This window comes from Gavia stellata, chromosome 17 (genome assembly GCF_030936135.1).
Source record: "Gavia stellata isolate bGavSte3 chromosome 17, bGavSte3.hap2, whole genome shotgun sequence".
Classification (NCBI taxonomy): Eukaryota; Metazoa; Chordata; class Aves; order Gaviiformes; family Gaviidae; genus Gavia; species Gavia stellata.
The window spans coordinates 7289687-7315960 of NC_082610.1; the positions used below are offsets into that span (position 1 = coordinate 7289687).

Here is a 26274-nt window from a genome sequence, read left to right on the forward strand (position 1 = left end):
AATATATTTCTTGAAGTGATACAACTATGATAACAGGAAAAAAAATTCTTATTTCTTTCTGCTTTTCACCATTAATTACAGACTTGTTGAGATTGGAAGAACCTCTGGAAATCATCCAGTCCAACGCCCTTGTTCAAAACAGGGCCAGCTAGAGCCAGTTGCTCAGGGCTGTGCCCAGTCAGGTTTCGAGCATCTCCAAGCATGGAGACTCCACAACATCTCTGGGCAACCTGTTCTAGCATTTGATCACTCTCACTTTAAAAATTTCTGTCTCATGCTTAAATGGAATTTCCTGTATTTTGATTTGTGCCCATTGCCTCTTTTCCTGTCGCTGGGCACTACTGAGAACAGTCTGCTCTGTCTTTCTCTCTCCACCCATCAGGTATTTACAGACATTGGTAAGATCTCCCCTGAGCTTTCTCTCCTCCACGCTGAACTCTCTCAGCTTCTCTTTGTCTGTCAGGTGCTCCGATACCTTCATCATCTTTGTGGCCCTTCGCTAAGCTTGCTCCAGTATGTCCATGTCACTGTTTTTACAGGGGTACCCAGGACTGGGCATAGCGCTCCGGATGTGGTCTCAACCAGCGCTGAGTACAGGGGAAGGATCGCTTCCCTCAGCTTGCTGGCCAGGGCTCTTTCTCATGCAGCCCAGGAGGCTGCTGGCCACTTTGCCGCATCCATCACCTTTAGGTATTCCCTAAACTGATCCTCCTCCACCAAGGTTGTCTTCCTTGCTCCAGATTTTCCCACTGGACTCTGGGACCTGTGATTGCTGAGGTCAATCAGCAGATTGCCAGGAAAAAAAAAAAAAGTGAAAAAGGCATCCACTACCTTGGCCTTTTCTGTGTCCATTGTCACCAAGCCCCTGTCCCATGTGGCAGGGGGCCCACATTTGTCCTAATTTCCCTTTTACTGAGGTTATACCTACAGAAGCCCTTCTTGTTGCCCTTCACATCCCTTGCTAGTTTCAACTCCAGATAGGCTTTAGCTTTCCTAATCCCATCCCTGCACACTTGGACAGAGTTTCTATATTCCACCAGGGTCACCTGTTCCTGCTGCCCCCTCTTGTACGCTTCCTTTTTGTATTTAATTTTAGTCAGGGGTTCCTTGTTCACCTATGCAGGCTTTCTGCCACTCCTGCTTGACTTTCTGCTCATTGGGATGGACCATCCTTGAGCTTGGAGGAAGCAATCTTTGAAAATCACCAGCTCTCCTGGATCCCTCTTCTCTCCATGACCATATCCCATGGGATTTTTCCAAGCAAGTTCCTGAACAAGACAAAATCTGCTCTCCTGAAGTTCAGGGTTGTGATCCTGCTATTTGTTCCCTCCTCTCAGGATCCTGAACTCCACCATCCCATGGTCATTGCAGGCAAAGCTGCCCCAACCTTCACATCCCCAAGCAGCTCCCCCGTGTTAGTACATATCATGTCCAGCAAAGAGCCTCCCCTTGTCAGCTCCTCTACCAGCTGTGTACCACTGCTCTCCAGAAACTCCCCTGATTGCTTGCGCCCCGCTGTGTTACCCTTCCAGCAGATTTCAGCGTGGTTCAAGTCTCCCTATGACACCAGGGCCTGCAAGCATAAGGCTTCTTCCAGCTGCCTGAAGAATGTCACAGACACCACCCCATCACGTGGTCTGTGGCAGACACCCACCACAACATTGCCCACCTTGGTCTCCCTTTTTAATCTCAACGCATTAGATCTCAGCTGGCTAATCATCAGTCCTCTGGCAAAACTTCATGTGTTCCTCCTGCTCTCTCCCCTTCTTGCTGTCCCAGCCTGTGCTTCCTAAAGAGCCTGTATCCATCCATTGCAGCACTCCAGCGATGTAAGCTACCCCACTACATCTCTGCAATCCCTATGACATCATAGCCCTGCAATTGCAGGCAGGCCTTGAACTCCTTCCGCATTAAGCCAAGAATTGTTTTGAAGTCCGTTATAATTAGCATCTTTAAAATAACCCAGTAATACTGTTGCCCAAAAGAATAATCACATACACAAAAGAACTCCTTCAGCAACAAAGGAGGAGGAAAGGAAGAAACAATCCTGGGCAGTTTATTGGTATTGAGGTACAGTCCCATTACAGTTGGCTAAATATGATTTTATTTTATTTTATTTTTACTAAAATGCAACATATAAAAAAAAATTTTAAAAGCTGATTGGTCAGTTAGCTGTAAATACAAAACCTGTTCACAAAAAAAAGCGCCTGTTTTGGACATATAACTACATTTAATTTCATATTTATGGCCCAGTTCACTCAAGATCATAAGAATAGTTTTGTTTTCTGTACTATAACTGCTTTCTGCACAAGGATCCAATACAAGAGTTGTTCTTGGGCTTATAAATTACCACAGGCGAAGACGCATGTGACTGACAAGATACAGATCTCTTGGTCGTCTTCATGCTAAGAACATTGTCTTCCTTTGGAGGAGGCACATGTACAGGTTTCCAAGGAATGGGGTTACAATATGCTGGAACTGGATACGAATTTCCATCAGCACACCCTAAAATGTTTAGAAAATACACGTAACTAAAAAGGAATATTTACACTACAAGCTTCACAATGCAAACAGTTATAATAATCATCTGGACTAACAAAGACACAATAGCATCTTCAGAGGAAGACAGCAGAGACACATCACGTAATTTAAATGATTCAAAGTAAGAAATCTTCCACTTTTTTTTTTACCAATAACTGGCATATTCTTCATCTCTATTTAAAATAATAAGCAGGTTGAATGCTGTGTAACATTCAGAATGCTCCATTCTTTGTATACTTAAAAGCTGTAAATGCCTATGAATTGGCTACTTTGCATTATTTCAAAGCCTTTATAAATAAAACTTCCTGTCACCACATACGCAAAGCTCACATGTTTTTCCACCTTTGTTTCACTATTATTCTTCATTTTATTGAGGAGAAAAATACACTAATTGTCCATATATACATTAACAATCTGTAATTAATAACCTAGGGCCCATAAAGCAATATCAGAAAACCTAAAATGCAACAGAAGGAACGTGTTGCCCTATCAGTCATTTGTCTGTAGTGAAATTTCAGTGCATACACATCATGCGGTTGTGTAAAACAAAGTCTGTAATATATTCTATTGCATGAACACAACTGAGTAGAGAAACATTTTTCAAAAAATCACTTAAACAAGTGATTGCAGCTGTGGGGAAGTAATGAAGGTCCAAAACAGAACATGAAGGCAAAGCGTATCACCATCTATAAACAGATGTAAGCAAAAAAAGCAAAGGTTGTTCACCTGCTTTATACATTTTTCTTAAACATTCAGAGCCTGGAATTTAGGTTCTAAAATATTTCCTGTTGCGAATTCAAATAATGCAAATTATTTTAATTCTATAAAAAAATAAAGGGAAAAGTATATATAAGTTTTTCAAGAAAATTTAATTAAGCACTCAAATGTAAAATGCAATACTTTTTCTTACTGCTCTTCTGCTTTTGTACCACGTGGGATGACAAAAAATACAAAAATAAAGTGAGAGTCACAAAACACCACGCTATCAACAGCATTCTCTTTACAACTTCCCTTTAAAACAAAAAAGGAATAGGATTACAGAAGCCAAGAAGGTGCGATGCAGGTGTACAGCTAAATGGAAAGGAAATCTTAGGTCAGAACACGGGTTGATTCCCATGTCTCCTTTTTCAGGCAGGACTTCCGTCAGTCTCTTATTAATCCTTACATCTCCAAAAGCCACCTCTTTTCTAAGCAGGATTCAGGTCCGATAAGGTGGCACACACCTTCTGTAACACAAACACTAACATTACCAGGATGCTAACATCACTGATTTGCTTCACAGGAACCAGTAACTGGCTCTAGTGATTCCTATCCCTGATAAGGAAAATAAGATCAAAATCAGTTATAATTTGGTATGCCACATTATTCTCTCAAATAATACAATTTTCCTACCAAATAACATGAAGGGCTACAAAAAACGTACAAAGGGTCTCAGAGTAAAAGCTTCTCTTACGAGATATTCATTCCCATGTGCCAAAATTAGATACTAGATGAAAATCTTAAACAGGCTTCATTTTACATTAAAAGATTAGAGCAAAGGAACCACAAACTTAAGTCACTACATGTGTTGCAGAAGTACAAACCTGTAGACTTCCCATGTGGGATGCCATAACCACTTAAAACAGGGCGTGGTTTATTTCTAGCATTATGTAGCCATTCCTTAAAGATCTTCTCTGATCTTGCTTTCTTCTCCTGTAGCTCAGCTTCCCTTTCTTTTTCTTTTTCCTAAAAATAAAACAATCTAAGATACTTACAGACAAAGCCCTATACAACATACACAAAATGGTAAATAAATCTTTTGCAGATTCCCAGACTGCTGAATGTATTTCAAATATGTTTTCAAATACAAATACATTTTCCTGAAAATGGAAAAGTTGCTTTTTTTTTCATTTAAGTCTGAAAAAAAAACCCCATCAACCTCCTCATTAATCCAGTGTTTCTCTGAGAAAGAGCTCTGAGAAACCTTTTGGAAGACTACATGTAGAAGATATTCTGAACATAATGGGCAGATGACCAGAGCCTACTGTGCTGCAGTAGCCTAAAGAGGCTACTGCATCTGGAACAGCCATCCACTCTTCTCACTTACCCATATTCATACAGCCCCATGATGGGATTGCCTCCAAGCCTGGAGCAGGCTTGGGGAACCACTAATCAGAAGTAAGAGTAACAGCAGTATGTTTAGGCATGGCGTTTGGATTTAAACTAAGTTTAACTGATACAGCGAACATGGCTTATAAGAACGTACGTAATGAAGACATGACTAAACGAATGCATGTGGTTTAAATCTGTCTGATGACTTTCATTTTCTTGGGTTTCAAGGTCCTTGTGCTATGCATTTTAGAGGCTCAGCAGGGACACAGAATCAGTTTGTTAAGCAAGAAATAACCACCACCAGTACAGAATATTTAAGAATGCTTGAATTATATGGGAAATTTTGAAAGACTGCAAAATTAAGGTCATTAACGCCTGAAAACTGATCTGATACAGCTTACGGTATTTTAAAGAGGAACTATTATATGTACTTGTGAAATACTTACAAATGTTTTCCGAACTTTAAGAACAACTGGTGTAATTACAGGGGGAGTATTGATAAATTCTTTGCACGACAATCCTCCCCCACATTTAGCTACGACAGTAGCGTAGTACTCATACAATATTACATATTCTACTGAAAAATTATACTGTAATGTTAATTAAATTAAAATACAACCGATCACCTTCACAGATAAGACATCTGGCCACACATTTCATAGTTTTCAGGCATAATCATTACCAATATGTGGTATTTCAGAGGACTTCTGGGTGATTCCTGCAAGCATAGCCTCATTAGATCATTTGTTCTAGTGAACTAGAGGACCTCAAAGCCCATACTTTAGGAAGCTTACAACAAGGAAGAGGTCTTCTGAAGCTCACTATAAAAACACATAGGTGATGAACTAATATGAAAAAACATTAAAATTAGAACTCCTAGCATCAGATTGGTACAGACAGATATGAAGAAAAATGCTTTTAATTAGAAATATATGCAAGTATAATGATAATGTAACAATAGTGGTGCTGGGAGAAAAATGCCCAGAATGCCACCTGTTTTCTGTCTGGGTCACCCTGCAAAGTACTGAGTAATAAAGTACTGAGTAATAAAGGTACACTGTGTGATTTGCATTTCTCTTTCCCTTATCATATCACAATTGCAGTGGGTTTGCAAAGACTATTAACAAAAATGTGTTAATATGCATCTTGCTTTGCTGACCATACCTCAATGTCTTCAATGTAGTAACATTAAAACTTTTGAAAATTTTTTTCATGTACAACACTGCCATTTGATAAATTCCAAACAATTCAATCAACCAATATAAGTTACAGATTAGGTAACCCCATCCAAATAAATGATTAGCTGATTAATACCTTCTCTTTCTTCTTCTTTTCTGCCTCTTCGGCTCTCTTCTTCTTTAACCATTCTTTATACTTCACTTTGGCCTTTTCTTGTAACTGCATTTTTTCTAGTTCCTTTGTGGCTTTTTCTGCCATTTCTCTGCTCAGCTTTCGTTCCCTTTCCTTTCTTTCCTACATGAAACATATCAAAGAAGCGGAATAGAAACTTTTCTGTATACTTCAATCATATTGCAAGCTCTTTGAAAACAGAACCTATTCATCGCTAGGTTCCAGATAAAATAGTTTTAAACATATAAACTTGTCAGAAAACATGACAAAAAATTTACTTTCAGCACTCCTTATGGTATTATGTTTACTACTCTGTTTTATTTATTCAGACTTTTTTTTTTTTAAACACTTCAGGCACTTCTCAATATTTCTGGGAAAGAAATATATGTTGCAATTCTTGACAATGTTGTGTTAATTTTACTTTTCAGTGAATCCAGAGCAAACTACAGTTCCAAATGGAAGTCAGGCAAATTGCCCCATTCCAAGAGTCATTGAGATAGACAGATTGTTCAGCACACTTCAGCATAAATCGACATGAAAATAAGAAGTTCACATGAGAATCCAGTTCATGTTTTGTAGTATTCTCCATGTTTTTTATATTCTTTAGTTGATTCACATATGGACTTCTTCTATGAATCAGTCTACACATTTTTCTTCAAATGATGAAAGGGAAAATGAGAAAACACATTCTAAGGCAGGCAAAAAATGGAAACTGAGTGTGAAGTGAAATTGCTGTCTGTATAATTTGGAAGATACAATACACAGAGATGTCATTCACTTCTACGTCTTGTCGGGGGGTGTGTGTATCTAACGGTACACAACAGTGTTTTGGGGACCATACTCTAAGCCAACGAGCACACATTGATGGCCTTTTCTCGATCTGGAGAAGGACGTATTTTCATCTGAAGACTAACAATAGCTCTCACTTCCCTTCCCTGTAACCTTTATTAAATATCTGGGATTCTACTGATTCAGTACTACTTCTGCTTAGCTTGCTTTGCTCTGAAGAACCCGCGTACACACCTAGAGACAAAAATCTTTACCAGACAAACTGCGCATGACTCGGAGGAGAGGCAGAAGACTTGAGATCAAACAAGTTTCCACTTCATAGAAAAGAACTGCTGCATAAAAATCTTGTTTTCCTTTTAAGAAATGTTTTTCTTGTATGTTCCCCTGCATAATCCTCTTGAACAAAGGAGATGTGTAGTTTAGCAGGAACTTATGCTGACTCAGAATTACTATAGTTGGCAGCATGGATGTCAAATGCCTGGAACTACAACTGCAAAGTATAATGAACTGGGTCTGTCTTCTTTATGGAAAAGAGGAAAAACACATTTACAAGAAGAGCAGGAATATACTTCCCTTCCCATTTTACCTCTTACAAGCACAAAAAGGCAGAAAGCTAGAGCTCTGCCCTACTCCCCCCATGGGGCCCCACCCCCCCTGTTTTTTCAGATTTATTGCACTTTTGGAAGATCCAGTTATGCATAAAGAAGCAGAAGCCATAATACTGGAGCTGGGGACCAGCAGAGTTCTCTCAGTCTGTTCTAAACAGGATATCTGCTAGTTCAATCCTTGTCCTCCAAACCAAAATTTACCAGCCATCCAATATAGTAGCATCATATAAAAACTTTAGCTTATACTGCCCTGCAAAACACTAACTTATATCTGCCATTTATCGGAGGAGATGACAGGGTGCAAAAACAGGGCCAACAAAGAGAAAATGCATTGCTTTCAGGTTAAAACATTTGCCAATTTTTTTTAAGACACAGTACTGGTTAATAAGTGCTTTCATGTTTGAATCCTTAGCCACACTACATGAAATTGTCTCGATAAATAAATCACTCTAAGCATAATCTTAGCTTGCTCTTGGCATTCATTTTTTCTTAGCGTGTCATAATGCTAAACTGCAGACTTCTTATCAGAAGAAGCCAGTTTACAGAATTGCTTGAGTTAGTGTGCCCCTCTCTGTGTTTGCCAACACTAGAAGCATTACTACAGTTTTAACATCGGCAGCTAAATTATGCATTAACTCTGGGATTTCCCCCCCCCCTTTACAAGCTATGCCTTAGTAACTGTATTTACCATAATCTCTGAGGTGGATGTTTCTTCACCTAACCCATCATACTTTAAAGTACCACTGTTTTGGTATATTCTTGTCAAATATTCTAATCTGACAACAGAGTTATTTGTGTACACACTTCATACAATTTCACAAAACAATTAGCTATGAACTATATTTTCTCCTTGGTTGTTTTTACTTTTCTTTTTATTTCACTTCTAATACATTCTAGCGAATATCAGCTGAATCTGTTCTGCAGTGTAGGGAAAAGGGTCAGATATGAATACACTCCAATTTCAATGCATATTCTGGAATGTAAAACTCCATAGAACTACAAAATAATGGAAGTCTTATTAATATGATTTCACAACACTGTTTGTAAGGCCTGTACATATGATGAAATTATTATTTACAACTAAGACCAATGAAAAAAAGAACTTCATTCTGAAGAAAAAAAAAGTTGAGATTCTGAAAAGTTTTTGTACCAGTGAAGAATGGAAACAAGATCTTTCTTAACATGAAACAAACCCTTCCATGCCTAAATAAGTTAAAAATAAAAATAATCTATTTTTGGCAAATTATGCAGTTCACCTGCATGAAAAACAAATAGCTAATTGTCTAAGCTTTTCCTCCTTCTTCGTCTAAAATTCATCTTAATCTCTTTTATTCAGAGCTGTTCCTCTGTCCCTTCATTACCAAATATTCCCCACACGCATCTCTCAACCACTCCTGTTTCGAGACAATGGTAGTCTGGGACATATAAAAAGCATTAACATAGATGAGAGATATACGGTAAAACAGTGAGTTAAAACCATTGGTGAAGAAGGCTTACAAAGATTTCAAATCTTTTATTGTTTGCTGGCTTATCTCTATTTTACGTGAAAGTAAGTTTTAAAAGTAAGGCTCTTTCACAGCTATAGTCTTTAGCTAAGTGTCTTATCATATAAAAAGTGTGAAAATAAATATAGGGGCCCTTCCATACCTAGGGGAATTGTTCAATAATGGACAACAATTATAAGCAGAAAATAGACTAAAAACCTTTTTAAAGACTGTAATTAAAAGGCGGGGAAGCTTCTTAAATTACGTATCTTTAATCATAATACTTCAGATGAGTTTAGCCACTATCCTGGCTGACCCAAAGTTAAATTAGGTCCTATGTAAAAAATGATATGCCATGCACACTATCATGAAAGCCACAACTATTGCTAAGTTTTACTTCCAGTGAAACATCCTTAAGATGGGGAGAGTCCCTGCAGAACTGCAGGCTCTGCAGATGCCTAGAAGTTATTCTGCAGACAAATCAGAAACGCTTCCTCTTTCTCTCGTGCACAGAATAGCTTTTCCTTCATAAAGCTAGTGTACACCACATTCCCAGCTGCTTTAATAACCTGTTTCATGTCGAGCTCCCGTCACCCTGGACTTCCCAGCTTCTCCCCATCCTTATTACTTTCTCTTATACAAGTCTATCAAAAATGCGAGGAATGTGCACATTAATGTACATGTTCTTCAATCCTCCCTTCACTCTCCTTCCACGTATATACGGGGGGAGGGAAATTATATAATTTGTTTATGCTTGGTATTGTCAGATTGGGTTTTAAAAATTCTCTTTGATCTTGTGTTCAAAACAGACACGATCTATTCACTAAACCACTAGCAAACTTACATACACTTTAAAATATGATTACAGGTATTACATAAATTAAGGTATTGATTGTAAAACATCCAATTACTCATTGCAAGAAAGGCTTGTTCTCCCGCCACCCCACCCAAGCACATTATGAAGGAGAAAGGATACAAATCTGGCCTGTGGGTTCACTGCTCTGGGCTGTGATCCTATCAAGCCTCAGAACCTAATGAAGCCTAGGCTACGTCAGTACTTGGAAATCCCCCACCCAAAACAAATGCAGCGTCCCAAAAAGCAGTGACAGTGACTCAGTAGGCAGCATGTGTCTCACTGAGTCAGTAACCAAACCAATGTCTCATCAGCAGAACTACTACATTTTCAAGAAAAATCAGACCTATGTATATGTGGAGAATTGTCAAAAGAATTCAAAATTTGAACAAGCATCCCACTTTCGTACTGACAGAAGGCAGAAAGATTAAATAATTTTCCAGGCAGAAAAAAGCCCAATTGCCATTGAAACAGAGACACTATATCCAACTGGAAGAAAATTAATAAAATACATATTTCTGTATTTCCATATCAATGATTAAATGAGAGGCTGGAAAGGGTAAAGTGCAGAGCTGCTTTCTCTTCTGCATTTTCAATGTAGAGTGTCACTGAATAGAAGTATTTCCAGAAATTAATGTTGTGGTTTATATTTTTAAGATTCTTCTCACAGCAATCCTTTCCCATTTTCTGGTCTGCAGAATGTGACAACATTTTTCTCTTCATAGACAAGTGATGGTTCTATTTCACAGCTGTTTGCTCTGACATCTTAGCTACCATATTCTAGCATCATTTTACGATGACTGATGGTAAAATACAGGAAAAGTCCACACTGCCAACATCAGAACATATATCCAAATTTCCTCATTTATCCTCATAATAATCCTGAACAACAACCACATTTAGCAGCCTCAGAAATCTGGGTTGTTCAACCAATTCTTATTATCTTTTCAATTTAGCCCTATAACACAGCTCAGTCACCAAGCCTAGCCCACAGAAATACTTCTTTAATCTCTGCTGAACTGGCATGTGAAAAGAACCAGAGGCTAGAAAGGAGGTCAGCAAAACAACACTGAGCTGCGGTTGTCTACAGACAGGCAGGTTTACAACAATTTACTGCTTAAGTTCACACAAAGTCAATGCAGACCCCGCTGCGGTCTAGTAATTGGAGAATTTTAAGATGGTGACATACATGGATCTTTCTCCCAAACTGTGTTCCTTTCACGTGGGTACTCAGTATATGTGACAAGCAGACTTAGTGTACTTGGTCCCTCAACACTCTCAGGGTCTTCAGAAGAATGCAGGCTCCACAAATGCTGCTGAAATACACGAACACTTGTATTTTAATCATCAGCCACTCTGAATTCTCTGAATTCCTCCTCCACAAGTCTATCTAAAACTCATTCTAACACTAACCATGAGAAATCAGTTCACTCTACTTACAGAAATCTAAAGGTAAGTCTGGATACAGGTAAGATTCAGGTACAACCTAAAATTATAACCATGGCATTGGCCATGCATGACCTCACAGAAAAGTTTTGTGTAAGGACACATCAACACTATGCAAAAAAAAAAAAAAAAACCCACCAAACCCTGTTTTGTAAAATACAACTCCAGGTCTAGGTGCTGAAAAACCCACAATATGCAGAAAAAAAATCCCTTAAGAAATTATGCCCAGAGTCACAAAAATGTTCGGATATGTAAAGACAAGACTTGGGCATTTAATTTCTCAAATGCAGTTGGTTCTCAAGATTGAGAAGTATTTATAGTAGATATTTAAGCTTCCCTCACAAATACATTTCTTGAAAGGCTTCAGTCTTGAAAAAGGTGAACTTCTCAGCATCTCTTTCAAGTCTAAACTGTCAGCAAAAACCATAGCACATCAGGCTCTACATAAAATGCAGCAGCAACCACTGCTTTAGCTCAGAACAATAGTTCAGCTGTTAGAACATTAACCTAGGACAGGGAAGATCCGGATTTCATTACCTCTCTGCCTGAGGGGATTCAAACTAACATGTCCCACTGTGGGGGGAAGACTCCATCTACCAGGCTGCAGGCTGGGATGACAGGATCCTCCACCCTTTCTGTTGAAGCGGTACCACTCCTCACAAAATAATTAACAATCCATTGGATGAAAGAAAGAGAGCATGAGTGAGCATGACTTTTTAACTTGAAAGTCATGCTCAAGCTGCTGAACAATCTGTGTTCTGTATTAACAATGGTGAGATAAAGAATGCATTAAACAAAAAGTCTTTGGAGTAAGAGCTGGAATCTAAGTCTCTCTTCTGGAAGGAATCATGCAGCACACCAAGAAAGGGAAGTCTGCTCCAAGAACATCATCATTCATTATTTTATAGTGTGTTGGTTCTAGGCTTTCATATTTCTTACTGCTTCTTCCTTCTTATAAAGGCTATCAAGCCAACAGCAAAGTAAATTCTAAGAACAAAATTTTCAATGAAAAAGCATTAAAACAGAATTTTCCCATCCTGCACCTGTTTTCCATTAAAATTATATTTTTCTGTAAGTAATGGGGACTTACTGAAAGAAAAAATGAACAACAAAACATCAAAGTTCTATGATTAATGCTTGCTTTGCTCATATTTACTTATAAGAAAAAATAAAAAGTGATGCCTTATTCTCTATTCAACAATGCAGAAAGTTTTAGAAATGCTACAGTCAAATTAAGATTGGTATTAGAATAATTAGTTTTTCCAATGTAAAACATGTAACTTCACTACTTGTGCTTCTACAACTTCGCTAGATATCACATTAATATAGCATGACGTATTATATGGAAGTTAAAGACTAAAAACAAAGATGTTACAACATGAATTTCAGAATTACAGTTATTTTGGGATGCAAGAATTCCACTTTCGAGATTTCAGTTACTGTTGCAAATATACATATGACATATGTACTGGGTTTTGGCTGGGATGGAGTTAATTTTCTTCATAGCAGCTCCTGTGGTGCTATGTTTTGGATTTGTGACCAAAACAGTGTTGATAACACAACAGTGGTTTAGTTATTGCTGAGCAGTGCTTATACAGCTTCATGGCCTTCTCTATTTCTCACTCTGTCCTGATAGCAAGTAGGTCAGGGGAGTCCAAGAAGTTGGGAGGGGACACAGCTGGAAGAGCTGACCCCAACTGACCAAAGGGATATTCCATACCATATGACATGCTGCTCAGCAATAAAAGCTGGGGGAAAGAAGGAAGGGGAGGAACTTTAGGCCTTACGGCATTTGTCTTCCCAAGTAATCATTACGGGAGATGAAGTCCTGCTTTTCTGGAAAAGGCTAAACACCTGCCAGCCGATGGGAAGGACTGAAAGAATTCCTTATTTTGCTTTGCTTTTGTGCACCGCTTTTGCTTTACCTAGTAAACGGTCTTTATCTCAGCTCACGAGTTTTCACACTTTTACCCTTCCGCTTCTCTCCCCCATCCCACTGTGGGGGAGTGAGTGAGCAGCTGTATGGAGCTTAGCTGCCTACCGCAGCTAACCCACAACAATATATAAGTATTTATATGTACACATATGCATATACATGAACTGAATACTCTAGATATTTCTAAGTTCATATTCTATTGGCATTCTAAGAATGAAGTAGTTTTGCAGAGTTAATAAAGGCCGATTAAATATGATTGGAAGATACCATATTAAATAGAGCATAGAGTGTGAAGTGCACTGCATCAGTGTTAACTTTTTACATATTTAACCAAAAAGCTGTTGTCATCAGGCCTGACCTTTAATCCTAATCTGTTATTCAGCATTAATTCATAAGAGGTTCTGACTGTTATGACAATGTTCTAAAGAATTAAACGGTCACAGCAGTTTACAGACACTTCACAATTTATCCATCCACAATGCATTTCTCAAAGCTTTTGGTACTTTGATTTGAAGGCAATTAATCAGCAATTCTGCAGTAACATGTACCTTGCTTAAGTGTTCAATCCCATAGTTGTTGATAGGAATGAAAGACATTCCACATCTCAGGATCAAAAGTTCACGTAAAACAGGAAAAGAAAAAAAAAAAAACTGTCAACAACAAGCTTCCTATTCTATGGCAAAACATTAGGAAGTCAGTCCTATGTAACTGGGTTTCTTCACATACAGCCTTGTAAACACAGCACTCTTGATAGGTGGGCAAGTTAAACCCAAATTATGCTTACAAACTAGAAAGGCAGGGGCTGGGTCCCTGTTTACATGAAGATAAGAACATTTCCTGTGAGACGACATAAAGGTCCATAGTCAAAACCATCCTCAGCTCTTTAGAGAAATACCAGTAACAGGACACTGAATAAAGGAAGAAAGGAAGTCTGGAAAGACAAAGGTTTTTATAAACCAAACTCTAGCAAGGAGTTCTCCATACTGCACCTCATTCCTCGGAGATGAGGTTGTAAGGGTAAAGTTTTCTTCCTGGAAGAAGGCTACATATGTCTTGAATTAATTAACTCAAGGACAAATGAGGGGAAAAAAACCAAACTGGCTTCAGACAGCAGCTTACATATTTTCCAAAACAGAAGAAAAGCTTTTCACTAGCATCTCCAGAAAATTCCACTGGGTAGAACACAGCAAGTTACCAGGCAGTCGAACCAGTGCCTGGTCACACTGTGAAGGAACTTTGAATTGACCATATTGGACAAATTCTGAATAGTGGTGGTCTTCAAAGTAAACACTACAAAAGAAAGTATGAATGAGTGATCAACTCTGAACATCTATGACCTCACTTATCACTTTTTTTTTTTTTGCATATTTTGTACCCAGCCAGAGTTTTGTCATCACATATTAATCCATCAGAATTTAGATGAGAGAGAAAAATCCTTGGAAGGAACTAGAAATGCAATGCCCAAATATTTTGAAGATGTTAAGCAGTACTTTTTATCTTCCTCCTTAAACTGTAATTTACCCAAGTCTGTAAACAGTCTACATATCATCTACAGCCTCCTAAGCCAAACAGTCACAAAACTTTTATTTGTTAAGCAAGAACATAGTTGACAAGACATAAGTCGTAAAGTTGCCAATATGGACAAGAGATTTTCAAAACGTATCACACATGTAGGTCCCCCAATTCCAAGATACAGTTTGGGGGGGGTGTGGGGGGTGTGAAGTGAGGGTGGTGTTGGCTGTTTTTTTTAAACTTACTCAGTGGTGGAGAACAATGACTGAAGTTAACTGATCTGTTCAGTATCTACAGGGAGTCAGCATATAAACATGAAATGATAGACCTCAAAGGTCTCTTTTTTTTAATGATATATTCTAGCCAAAAAAAAAAAAAGAAAAAAAACCACATAAAGTCCCATAATGAACACACATGGAGAAAATAAGCTTTCACAAGCATTCATTCTAACCTGAAGAAATGAGACAGTAGTTAGTTTTCAATACCTATTCAAGATTTAGTTCTATGATGAGATGGGGATCGAGGACATCAATTCCTTTCTTTTTAAACTTCACAGTTCAGCTATGAGTTGCCTACACAGAGCTCCTTACCAAACTGGAGTCTAAATACAGCAATTAGCAATCAAGCAAATATTTTAACATTCCAGAAAGATTAAGACAGATTCTAACAGCTTTGCTGATCTATGTCCAGTTCTGCACGCTACTCAAATCAAGGCTACTTTAATAATGAAAACATGACGCTGAACACCAACTTTGCTTGCTCAGCATTTATAATCATGCCCACCTCATTTTTATCAACAAATCTAACAGTAACTCAGAAATAAAAGTTTTAGTTACATACAAAATCTTGTTGGGTTCAAGAAAATTTTCTTCTGGAATCAAAAGCACATTTGGAGATATTGTAGAGTTAAAATATTTTGATTGATTTCCTGTGACTTGTTAAAAAATAGAGCTCTGTTACATACAAAACAAGTCAAACAGACAATTTACTGTTTGGCCACAAATGACTCAACCTTAAGAGAGAGAAAATAAGACTCTTTGTCCAGCAGAGATCTGGTACCTTACTGAAAATTGTAAAGGCATTAGTAGAACCAGGACAGCACCTTCCAGTTGATTTTATTAAGCTTTTAAATCCCAGTGGGCTGCAAAATTTTGCCATATTTTCATAAACATATTTCACAGCTTAGAATGTTCTTTGTAGTTCATATTTCAAAATATTACTTCTAGTTCATTTACACCCTTTGAAATCACAAAAGCTATTTACATAGAAGAATATTAAATGGTTATGATTCCTTTATTTTCAAAAACAGTTTATGTAAAATGATTGGAAACATAAAAAAAACTTCACAGCATATAGTTTTAAATATATATTAAACAATAAAAAAAAAGAAACTGCCAGTGAACAAAAAAAGTGCTCAAGATTTCCTTCCTAACCTGACCCTAAAGGACTATATTTATCAGTAAGAGCATCGCAACTGACATCGCCATGCAACAAAACGCAAGAAAACCGGCTTGGCATACAGAAAACCAGCAGAATTCTTTTACGCAAGTACGAACATTCTATTTCTGACATAAATGTCTCTCACATTCACGGTATGAAGATTCTTCCAGCAGTGTCTCCTGGTGCTGGATGCTCAAGATGAAGGAAAAAGTTTCATGTACGCTCAACCGTGCCTTACTTCCTTCGTCAGTGCAATATTCAGCAATGGGAAGGGATACAGACTTGCGGAGATCATAGTGGTAACATCCCTCAAAGTACTGCCTCCTCTCAAGTAAAGCATTTTCTGCAGTCTACACACAGGGGCTCAGAATCAGTAACTGGATATGAAAAAGGTGAGTGCTTAATGGGTATTTCAGTGAAGAATACTGCGTGTTTTGCCTCAGGGAGCACCTTTTGATGCTTCTAGGAGGAAATGAAGTGAACTATCCCAAATACGAGATATATACACACTCCCCAAGAAAATCATAGCAACTGCCAGTGCTCATGAATCTAACCTTAAACTTCATGTGAAATCTTCAAGCAATTTTAAACACCCTCTCAGTGACTGAATTGACATATTTATCCTTCAGTCTGTGTACAGATCCACAGACAATCTTGTGGGAACTTGAAGTGGTAAGGTCTATGCAGCACAAATGTTAATATCCTCAAGACAGCTAAGCTTTTAAGTTCAGTTTGTTCTTGATTTGAGTGTGGTTTACAGAGAAGACTAGCCAATGAATCATCTGATTTAAATGAAAATCAGATTACTTTTGGTAAAAGCTTGGGACATGGCCTAAGGATGACCTTATCCTTCCAAACTATAATATGATAAAGTCCAGACACAAATATGTTTTTTCCCCTGTCCTCTGGGCTGATGTGATTACCATAAAAAAGACCTCCTATTCCCACTGACAATAGAAAAGAAGTTAATCAGTAAACCCACAAAGACAAAGGTCTTTGGAGGACCCAAAAAGGTAGAAGTTTACAGAAGTTGAAGGTGTGGGGGCAGGAGGGGGGAGGAGAGAGAATGAGAACTTTCACTGTTTTGAACTGTGAACAATTTTAACAGGCAGCCCAAACTCTTTCAAGCCAATGAATAGTTACAGACACCTATAATTTAATTTGCATTTTAGATGAGGAAAACAGCATTGTTTGTGCTGATAATAAATCTACTTTTTGCTGTGTACTTTAATAAGGGAGGACACTTTCTACATCATAATAAATGCTTAGAGCATGATTGGTTTTGGGGCAGGTTTATGCCAATCATTCAGTCAGCATTGAGACTAAGAGTAATTATGTTAGATCCAAACACAGGTTATTCTAGTGGTTCTAGACTGAATCTTAAGAAGGAGCTCTGAAATGGTGAAGACAAATGTATGAGGTCTGGATATCTAGCTCTACATTGTGGTATTTTTAATCAATTTTCATCTGATTTTATTCAGAACCAGAAGTACAGAACAGTAAGCAACTGGTATTGCTACAGACCATAAGACAATTGAATACATATGCTCATGAACAACCAGGGGCTGAAGAAGCCCAAGCCTCCCAAACGCTCCCATTTCTGCCACCCAGCATACGTGCTTGCTTTGTGTGACACAGAGTTGTACAGTGCCCCATTGAGATCAGGATTCTATCTGCTTCTGACCCTGGACTTAGGCATCCCTCTCAAGAGAACTTAAAAAAAATTTCGATCCCACTCAGAAATGATTTTTTGGATGAAGGAATTCCCAATTGCTAACTGTGGTCTACTGAGAATTTCCTGAATCTGGCCTCACACCTCAATTATCCCTCTAAACTCTACCATACTATTTGCCTGTCCACAACGGTACTTAACTAAATCCTTCTTCTGGCTCTACTTGGTGTACAAGACATTGCAGACAGTCAAGACGTACACTTTACCCAAAATACTTGGGCATTGAACCTAGGAAGTCAGAAAGAGTAGGATATACTGGAGACCAGAACCCCAGCTATAATTAGCAGAAGGCTACTGCACAAGATGTAGGTCAATTCTCAGTTATCTGACTAGTCAGAAAACAAATCTCTTTATACCTTACAGGAAGAAAAAAAAAAAAAAAAATCAGTCTTGGAAAAATGTTTAACTGTGTTGGCGTGGTTTTATAATTTTCAATTAAAACAGCCATTCATTCAAACTAAAAACATGGTTGTCCAAACAGTCTAAGTAAATTTTACATAGGTTTACTTAAGCATGGTATGTGCTAGAATATTTGCAGCCAAAGCAATATTTACCTCTTCTTTTTTTTTTTGGACCCATTCCTTGTGCTTCTCTTCAGCGATCCTTTTCCTCCTTTCACATTCTTGCTTTTGCTTCATCTTCTCTAGCTGTATATTCATTTCCTAATTAAAGAAAAAGTATACATCTTAAATCTGTGGTGACCATCTACACCAATACACTCAATACTGGAAGTAGAGCTGCAGTTAAAACAATGTAAGCATTAGATGTTGAAATTTTTCCTTCATTAAGATTTTGGAGAAGATGGATGACAGTCAACACAGAAATATTATGAAATACAATCAATGGAAATGTATAATTTTTAGAATATGAACTGGAAACACATATTTTAATTAGACTTTAGAAACAATTCAACATAACAAATTACTCCTCAGCTTATTTAAATGCCCTTTCAGTCAGTGCAATCTTAATTTGCAGCAGTACTTTTCTACAACACTTAAAATTTACACAGTATAGTATTCTGCATTCAGGAAGGCATCAAAAGCTAAGTGAAATATTACTTACTTGTGATTTTTAGTATCAGAACAGGAACCTTAGGGCTTAACCCAAAGCTTATTAAAGACAAAATTATTGCAGATTTTTGAACATTTTGAAATAGGATATTTATTTTGAAGATGAGAGAAGAAATTCCTAAGTAACTTTATAGGACATACAGTATATCTGCAATCACTTACATCTCTCCAAGGAAATGAATCGATAAAACATGACTAAGATGACAATTTGAGATGTCTAGCTTCTCTAACAGTAGCATTAGCACAAAGTGCTGTTTTTCAATGAAAATTCATACCTTCAAACATAAATAGATGGAATTATTTCCATGAAACTGATTTTATGGTCCCTACACTACAGTCCGTTTCAGAGAGAACCCGCTCTTCTGATGACACTGAATTTCAATTTAGTAAGACATCAAGAAAAAACAAGAGCCTACAGAGAGCTCAAAGAAAACACAATACAGACACAGTTTGAAAATATAGTTGTTGCTGTATTGAGTTCTGAGACATCTGTATTGCAGGGATCCTGGCTTCTGTAAAAGGTGATGGCACTGTAACTACCTTAGAAGACCCCACCCACTATCCACTCCAAATGTTTACCCACATTTCCGACATTCAGGGCAGACTCAGTGCTGCTGTCAGCAAAAGATCCGGGACTTCACAGTTGCTTCTTAGGATATCAGTTTAGAATACTTTTTATATGCAAATGTAGTAATACATTTTTATATCACAATCACACATTTTGTTCTCTTCTGGCATCTTACAAAAAGGTTGATTGTATTTTTCCCCTGATATAAGCTATCTGAGTTGCCTACATTGCAGTTTAACATACAATGTTTTCAAAATCTTACAAATTAAAAATAAAACATGTACCTATTCCACCAATTTCTACACGGCTTTAAATAATGCTTGTCCTATGACTGCTCTTAATGTATAGTTAAGAGAGACATCTTCCAGATTCCATTTAGTACCGTATAAATGCTGTTGTGTGATACACAAGAATAAATTGCTTTGGTTCCTCATCAAGAGCACACGAGAAGTCCATACACAAATCACATTTTCTACATGACACCAGAAATTACTTCGGCTCATTTTTTGTACTTAAAAATCAAAATAGGGAGAGACAATTACCAAACTGGAATCTAAAGGGAAAGTCATTAAATGTGTGGTGAATATTAACGAATCAGAACTTGAGAAATAAGTTTAACAAACTATTTTGGTGCAATGCCGACCTCTAAAAGACTGTTCCAGATCCTTCCAGCGGTGGGTGCTTTATAAACAACATGAGGTAGCCCACATAAAACAGCTGTATGTTATATTCACTTCACAGATAAAGTGAATCACAGAAAGGTTAGGACATTGCTCAAGGTCAAATAGTAAATCAGTAACTAAAGGGAGAAATGATCTAACTTTGATGTGATTGTTCTAACCACTACCCAATACTTCCAATTTGATTTTAAACAACAGTATCATTTAATCAACTGCAACTACAAACATATTAATCAAGAAAAGATATAGCGCTCGCTCTCACTTAATTCTGCCCCAGCCCCAGTATTCAAGAACACTTCATTTGCAAAGGGGCAAAAAATAGAAGGAGGAAAAAAAATGTTGGGACAGGGAAACCTATCCTGGGAAAGGACATCGAACAGTTGTATAATTACACACTAAGTGGGTGACAACACTGTGCCTCATATCTAACCAAGTAGTTTGGCATACTTACACCCAGCACACGCCCTGTCGTGTTTCACTACCTACATGCAGGCGTATAGACCCATGATGAAAATCAAGGTACCAATTATATAAATGTTTTAATCCTTTAAACTCGAACCATTACCTGACGGTTGGATAAGCAAAATATTACACAGCACCACTTCAATGAAGCATAACATTTAGCAAAAGAGAATGCACGCAGCACGAATCATGTCAGCATTATCAAACAAAAACACTATGGAGGCCCAAAACACTAAAAAAATAATGGACAAAAATACTTGTGTTTCCACAACCAAAAGAAAAAAAAAAATTCCTCTGCTTGCTATCTTCTGTTAGACTTAACATCAAGCCCATCGGATGTATTCACCTCTGCAGCTCTAGCTTGTAAGCGGGCACGTAGCTCCTTCTCTTTGCCAATGAACCACTCTTCCCATGGTGAAAGATTATCTTTCAAAGGTGACTCTTTTTTCCCCCATGCTATTTCAGAGTCTTCAGCCTTCCTGAATTAAAAATAAGAAACGTAAAAGAATATTCTATGCAATCCATTTGACTGAAAAGTTAAGCAGCGCTACTGCCTTGAAAAATGACATTTCTTTTATGGCATATTGTGGCAACAATGACATCATTTTTCTGCTTGCTTAGTAATCTCCAGAATGGATAAATGGCATTTACAGTGCACCTCTGACCATCCCCCTTACATTCTACTTATTAAATTCCAGCTTGCTAGTGACTTTTTTTTTTCCCCCTGTTCCAAACTGTGGAACAGATTCAAGCATTACCTTTTATGAACTAAACAAAAACTAACACCAGAAACATCAAAGTGTCACCTTCCTTCTCACATATGGAAATGAAGGGAAATCAAAGTTTTAACATTAACACAGAGAGGCTCCATGTATCAAGTGGCCTTTAGCATGAGCAAAGGATAATCAAGAATATTTTTTCTTCTTTCAAGTCCTATAGAATTGGATTCATGATATCAAGCAACCTGAGGACTAAGAATCCACTCACTCTAATAGATAAAGTTTTCCACCCTAAAAAACTTTCACAGGAAACATACTTAACAAATATGGCTTGCATACAATACTTGATCATATTATACAAGGTTCTATTAGACTTTTAACAGGATACCTTGCATAACTCACTCATAACTTCTTTACTCATGAATAATGCAGCAATCCTAGCCTCAGGCCAGAAATATCTTTTATAATACTCTATACATGTACTATCTCATAAGTAAGACAGTATATTTGAAAACATGCCAATAGATTTCTTTACAAGATTTCTCCTATCTTATACAGAATTTTTTCTTCAAAACAGTGAAACTAGACTTCATTTTAGCATTTTACATGGACGTGTGGGCTCTGGAAATAAGTACCTATGTACATACTTCACTACAGTGAGTAATTCTGCTGAATTCAAGCTACACAAGAGGCATCCAAACAAGCATATTACATTAATGCTCCTGAGATAAATCTTTTACACATAAGGTATCTGGTTTTTATCAATGTAGAAGTATTACGAATTCACAGGGAAGAGCAATACTCTGTTGCAAAACATTTTATGTCCCAGTAAACTTCAGAATATACTTCTGTGACACAAAGCATTTGGGGACAATGTCAGTTTTAACCCACATGCATGTGCACTAACACGACCGTTCACTGGTCAAGCCACGACATGTCCACGGGAATTGATTCATGCTGAAACTAGTCTGGAAAAGGGTTGTTTTCCCCACACAGAATCAGCCCCCAACCCTCTTTAGACCATACTGCCACAGAGATGTAGCACAACAGAACTGACAGGACATCCTGACACGCAGACAATGCACACACAGAAGCAGCACAGGCCAAGCGCTGTCCAGCACGCTCTGCTGCACCCTAGGGCTTTTATGCTACAGCCTTAACAAAGACCAAAAATTTAACAGAGACAGTTTTTAAACAGGTACATATAATAAGGGATGCAACTTAAGAATGCATAATAACACATTTTGTTAGAAAATAGCTCTCTGAAAGTTTATTAAAGATAAGGATAAAAGTAGTATGCATTCAAAATCAGGAAACGAACACCGCTTTGTCCAGACTTGACATTTTGGGCAAGGATACTTCCTCAATACATTCTTTTGCTGTGCATAATTTGCATTATGGCACCTTGTACTAGAATAATGCTGACATATTAGACCAACCTGAGAAAAAGTACTAGTAGAAGGAATTAATTAAGGAAAATAATATTTACTATGTGTTTTCTTGTATCAGTAATTATAAAGTTCAAGCTCTTAAATTCTCAAAAAAAAAAAAAAATCACAGTAATAAATTAAAAACTTATCATATACAAGTAAGAAATAACAGAAAATTAAGTTTAAACAGAGGAAAACACAAGCTCAATGTGAAGAACTGTCAGGAGAAACATTTCTCCTCCTCTGCAGCATTATGTCTGAAGCTCTCAGACTGCACCAGAGCCTGGACTGGAACCCAATCCTTCTCAGCGTGCATCCCAGCCACCAGTCGCACTCTCCCTGGCACACTGATTATGTATTCTGAGCCACACAGACTTTGAATTTCATGGGACAATTTTCTGAAATGCTAGCATCTTCACAGCTATCACCTTCCTCAGAATAATTAAAATAACAGACTACTTAAAGTACCACATTCTCGAGTGCACATTTGTTTTTAGATAAGTATCTTAAATCAAATTAGATACATTTGGCATTAGAACTGAAGTCTGAGTAATGGAAAACACTGTGATTATCATTTACCATATATTCACTTAAGTCATGCCATCAAACATAACACTGATCCATAATGAAAGTATGAAAATGCCTAACACCATTTCACAAGGCCTTGTTTTAAGCCTTTCTCTTTTGCAAATATTGCATTTCCCACGTTAGATGTCTGCCTCCGGCTAATTTTTGTGTAGTTTTAAGAGGACAACAACAACAAAAAGACTCTTTGAGAGAGCATGTGCACATGTGGGGGGGTAGTGGCTGTGTAAGAAAAAGTGTTTTTTATTATTATACTTTCAAGATCTTGGCAGTTATACACGGAAGCTGCTATATGAACACTGGGTAGACACTTATTACAACACAGCAGCAGTATTATTCAGATGCAGTGTCTGCATGAGTGAAGTATATATTGTGCCCGCAGAGTTTCATGAGATTGTTCAACTCAGGCCCTAACAGAGGTCGTCTTCAGTTGCATCCTTCTGCTGCCAGGGAATACTGCAGCAACAGGCCCAAAAATTAAGAGCTGTTTCAAGTAGCATCTCAAGCTGCAAAGACATGTAGTAGTTTGAACTAAGCACTACAGAACTTCAAGGTACAGGAACAAAATTGCTTATTGGGAAGGAGTAAAGGGAGAGGTAACAGAAAACCTGAAACTGTAGGGACCATTGGCTAATATGCTTTTCACTCTGAAGCTTCTATTTCTGACTACATTTGAACACCTTGCCTGGACTTTTAGCACCTTTTTAAAGAAATGCTTATAAGAAAAGTTCAGTGTGGTCCATATCCCTTCACTGCTCTCCATGAAGTTTGAGAACCACACTGGAACCCTGCGCCTCCATGAAGCTCAGCTGTCCTTCCCTTACCCCACTGGCACTTTCAGCTCAGTTTAGTTTTGTTCGTTACATCCACCATCAGTTACTGCACAGATCTGCAAAGTTCTCATTGCAAAGGTTGTATTCCAGGATGAGACAGGCACTCCCTGCTCTTCCCCCTTCTATTTTAAAGGGAGGAATAATAATTATTTATTCTCCTGTCAAGCAGAGGAGATCCCAAGGGAAAGAAGACACATTAAATTTGCATATACTTAAAAGGGAATGAAATTAAGCCACGGGAACAAGAACTGTGCAACGCATACACACAAAACTGACTCTGGATATAGTGATATACACGAGGCAGAATAGCCCTTTAGTCTCCAAGAACATTTAAAGGGATGACAGGAATGGCTGTACCTTTTTAATGTGCAAAGGCCCTGAGGCTCAGGTCAACAGCTTATAGGTATTTTACAAACCCATAGAAATCCTCAACTACCCATAGAAAAGACAACCGTAACCTGCGACTTCCCAAGATATCATAAAAAGGGAACGAGGTGCCTAAAGCGCTTATCTATGCAAACAAGTCTGTATTTATGTGAAACAATCTTCTGTCCCCAACAAAGGCCTCAAGCGGAGGGAGGCGAGTGCGGCAGCCCAGCTCCTCACGCAAGGGGCGGCCCCGAGCTCCCGGCTCCAACCTGGGCCCAGACGCAGGGGTTACCTATCGCCTCGCCGGCTCCGGGAGGCCGCCGCCCGCTCCTCCTCCTCGTCGCCGCTCGGGGAGCTGGGGCGGGACGCGGGGGAGGGCGGGGAGCAGCCGGAGGGACTGAGGGGCTCCTCGTCCTCTGAGCTGGTGGAGGACAGGGGGCTGAGGCGGGCGGCCCTCCTCCTCCTGCCGCGGGTCCGGGCGCCACTGCTCATGCCGGCGGGTGGCACCTGAGGGAGAGGGCGGCGGTTAACGGAGGCCTCCCGCCTTCCCGCCACCACAGAGCGGCGGCCCCCGGCAGGCCCAGCCCGCACGGCACGACCCGCGCTCCCGGCGGCCCCCGCGGCCTCCTCCCCCCCGCCCCCCCCTCGCCCCGCCGCCATGGCAACCGGGACGCCGCGCCGCCAATCGCCTCGCCCGTGCGCAGCAGGCAGCCCGCCTCCCCCGCGCCTGCGCCCGCCTCGCCTCAGCCGCCGCCTCCCCGCCTGAGGGAGGAGCGGGCGGGCCCCGGCCTGCCTCACCTTCCTGCCGCCTTCCTGTACGGCGAGGGCCGAGGCAGCGCCTGGGAAGAGGCACGGGAAAACACGGGGGCAGAACGGGCGACCGCTGGTTTTGTGTCGACCGGTGAAGTCCTCCCAGCACACGCTCTCCCAGGATGGGGGAGGAACCCCGGCCCGGGGAAGGCAGCAGGCCCTGCAACCACCTGCCTGCCTGGCCCTGGTCATCTCCCCGGTGATCACCAACACTGGCGTATGCTAATTTATATGAACTCTTTACAGCTGTTCTTTCTTACTTAATATTTTTGCACATTTACGAGTTAATAAACAGGAACCAGCAACCTCATCCACAGACAACAATTCCAGTAAGTCAGAAGAAGGTAGCTTAGCATTTTCTAACAGCCAAGTCAAAGTTTGTAATCTATGCTGATACTAAACTGCAACATCCCATTTCAATCCCCACAATTAGAATCTTGTTTTTGATCAAAAGTTCTAAAGACTTCTGGTTTTTATACACTTCTGCTAGGCTAATGGTGTCCCTTCCCTCGTACCAGTTAATTATCCATTGAGTCTACAAATACTTGTTCTAAATAAAACTGGTTTGGGGTTTTTTTTATACATTCCTGGCCTTTCTTGTTTGCCACTAGATACTTTGTCAATATTCCATCGTGGTTCCAAATCCCGGGAACACAGTCCCTCTTCGCTGCTGATGTTGGGCCACCTTGACCACCTTCTTAGCCAAATCCTTAAGCAGGATCAGCAACAATCATGTATCACCAAAGCTTTTCATTCCCATCAAATCTCATCTAGCAAGGAGATAATCACCAACTAGCAGCGCATAGCTTTTTGTAACTTCATCGAGCCATTTTGCTGTGGCTGATGAAACAGAAGCGTTACTGATATCACCAGGAGATAGGAAAGTTTGAAAGTGATTGTAAATTTGGTTGCTATTCTTGCCAAGATTCTCCAGGTAGGTGACTTTAAAAAGAAATACATTTTTAG

At 39.0% G+C, this 26274-nt stretch overlaps 1 protein-coding gene across 1 annotated transcript; it reads right to left on the reverse strand.

The window, feature by feature from the left end:
- Positions 1–2195: 2195 nt before the first annotated feature.
- Positions 2196–25158, reverse strand: CCDC34 (coiled-coil domain containing 34). Its single transcript, XM_059826105.1, has 6 exons — positions 24791–25158; positions 20909–21041; positions 18337–18444; positions 5947–6105; positions 4125–4266; positions 2196–2505 (listed from the first exon to the last, which is right to left on the reverse strand). Exons 1-6 carry the CDS (start codon positions 25156–25158, stop codon positions 2291–2293), a joined length of 1125 nt encoding a protein of 374 aa, XP_059682088.1. The 3' UTR covers positions 2196–2290.
- Between the last annotated feature and the right edge of the window lie 1116 nt (positions 25159–26274).

Excerpts from the sequence above, each read along its gene's own strand:
- CCDC34 (XM_059826105.1), bottom strand. The coding sequence starts at position 25,158 with ATGGCGGCGGGGCGAGGGGGGGGCGGGGGGGAGGAGGCCGCGGGGGCC. Across the intron at positions 18,445-20,908 it reads TACAAGCTAGAGCTGCAGAG|GAAATGAATATACAGCTAGA; the intron begins GTGAATACATCC and ends TTCTTTAATTAG. Across the intron at positions 2,506-4,124 it reads CCCACATGGGAAGTCTACAG|GGTGTGCTGATGGAAATTCG; the intron begins GTTTGTACTTCT and ends TAAACATTTTAG.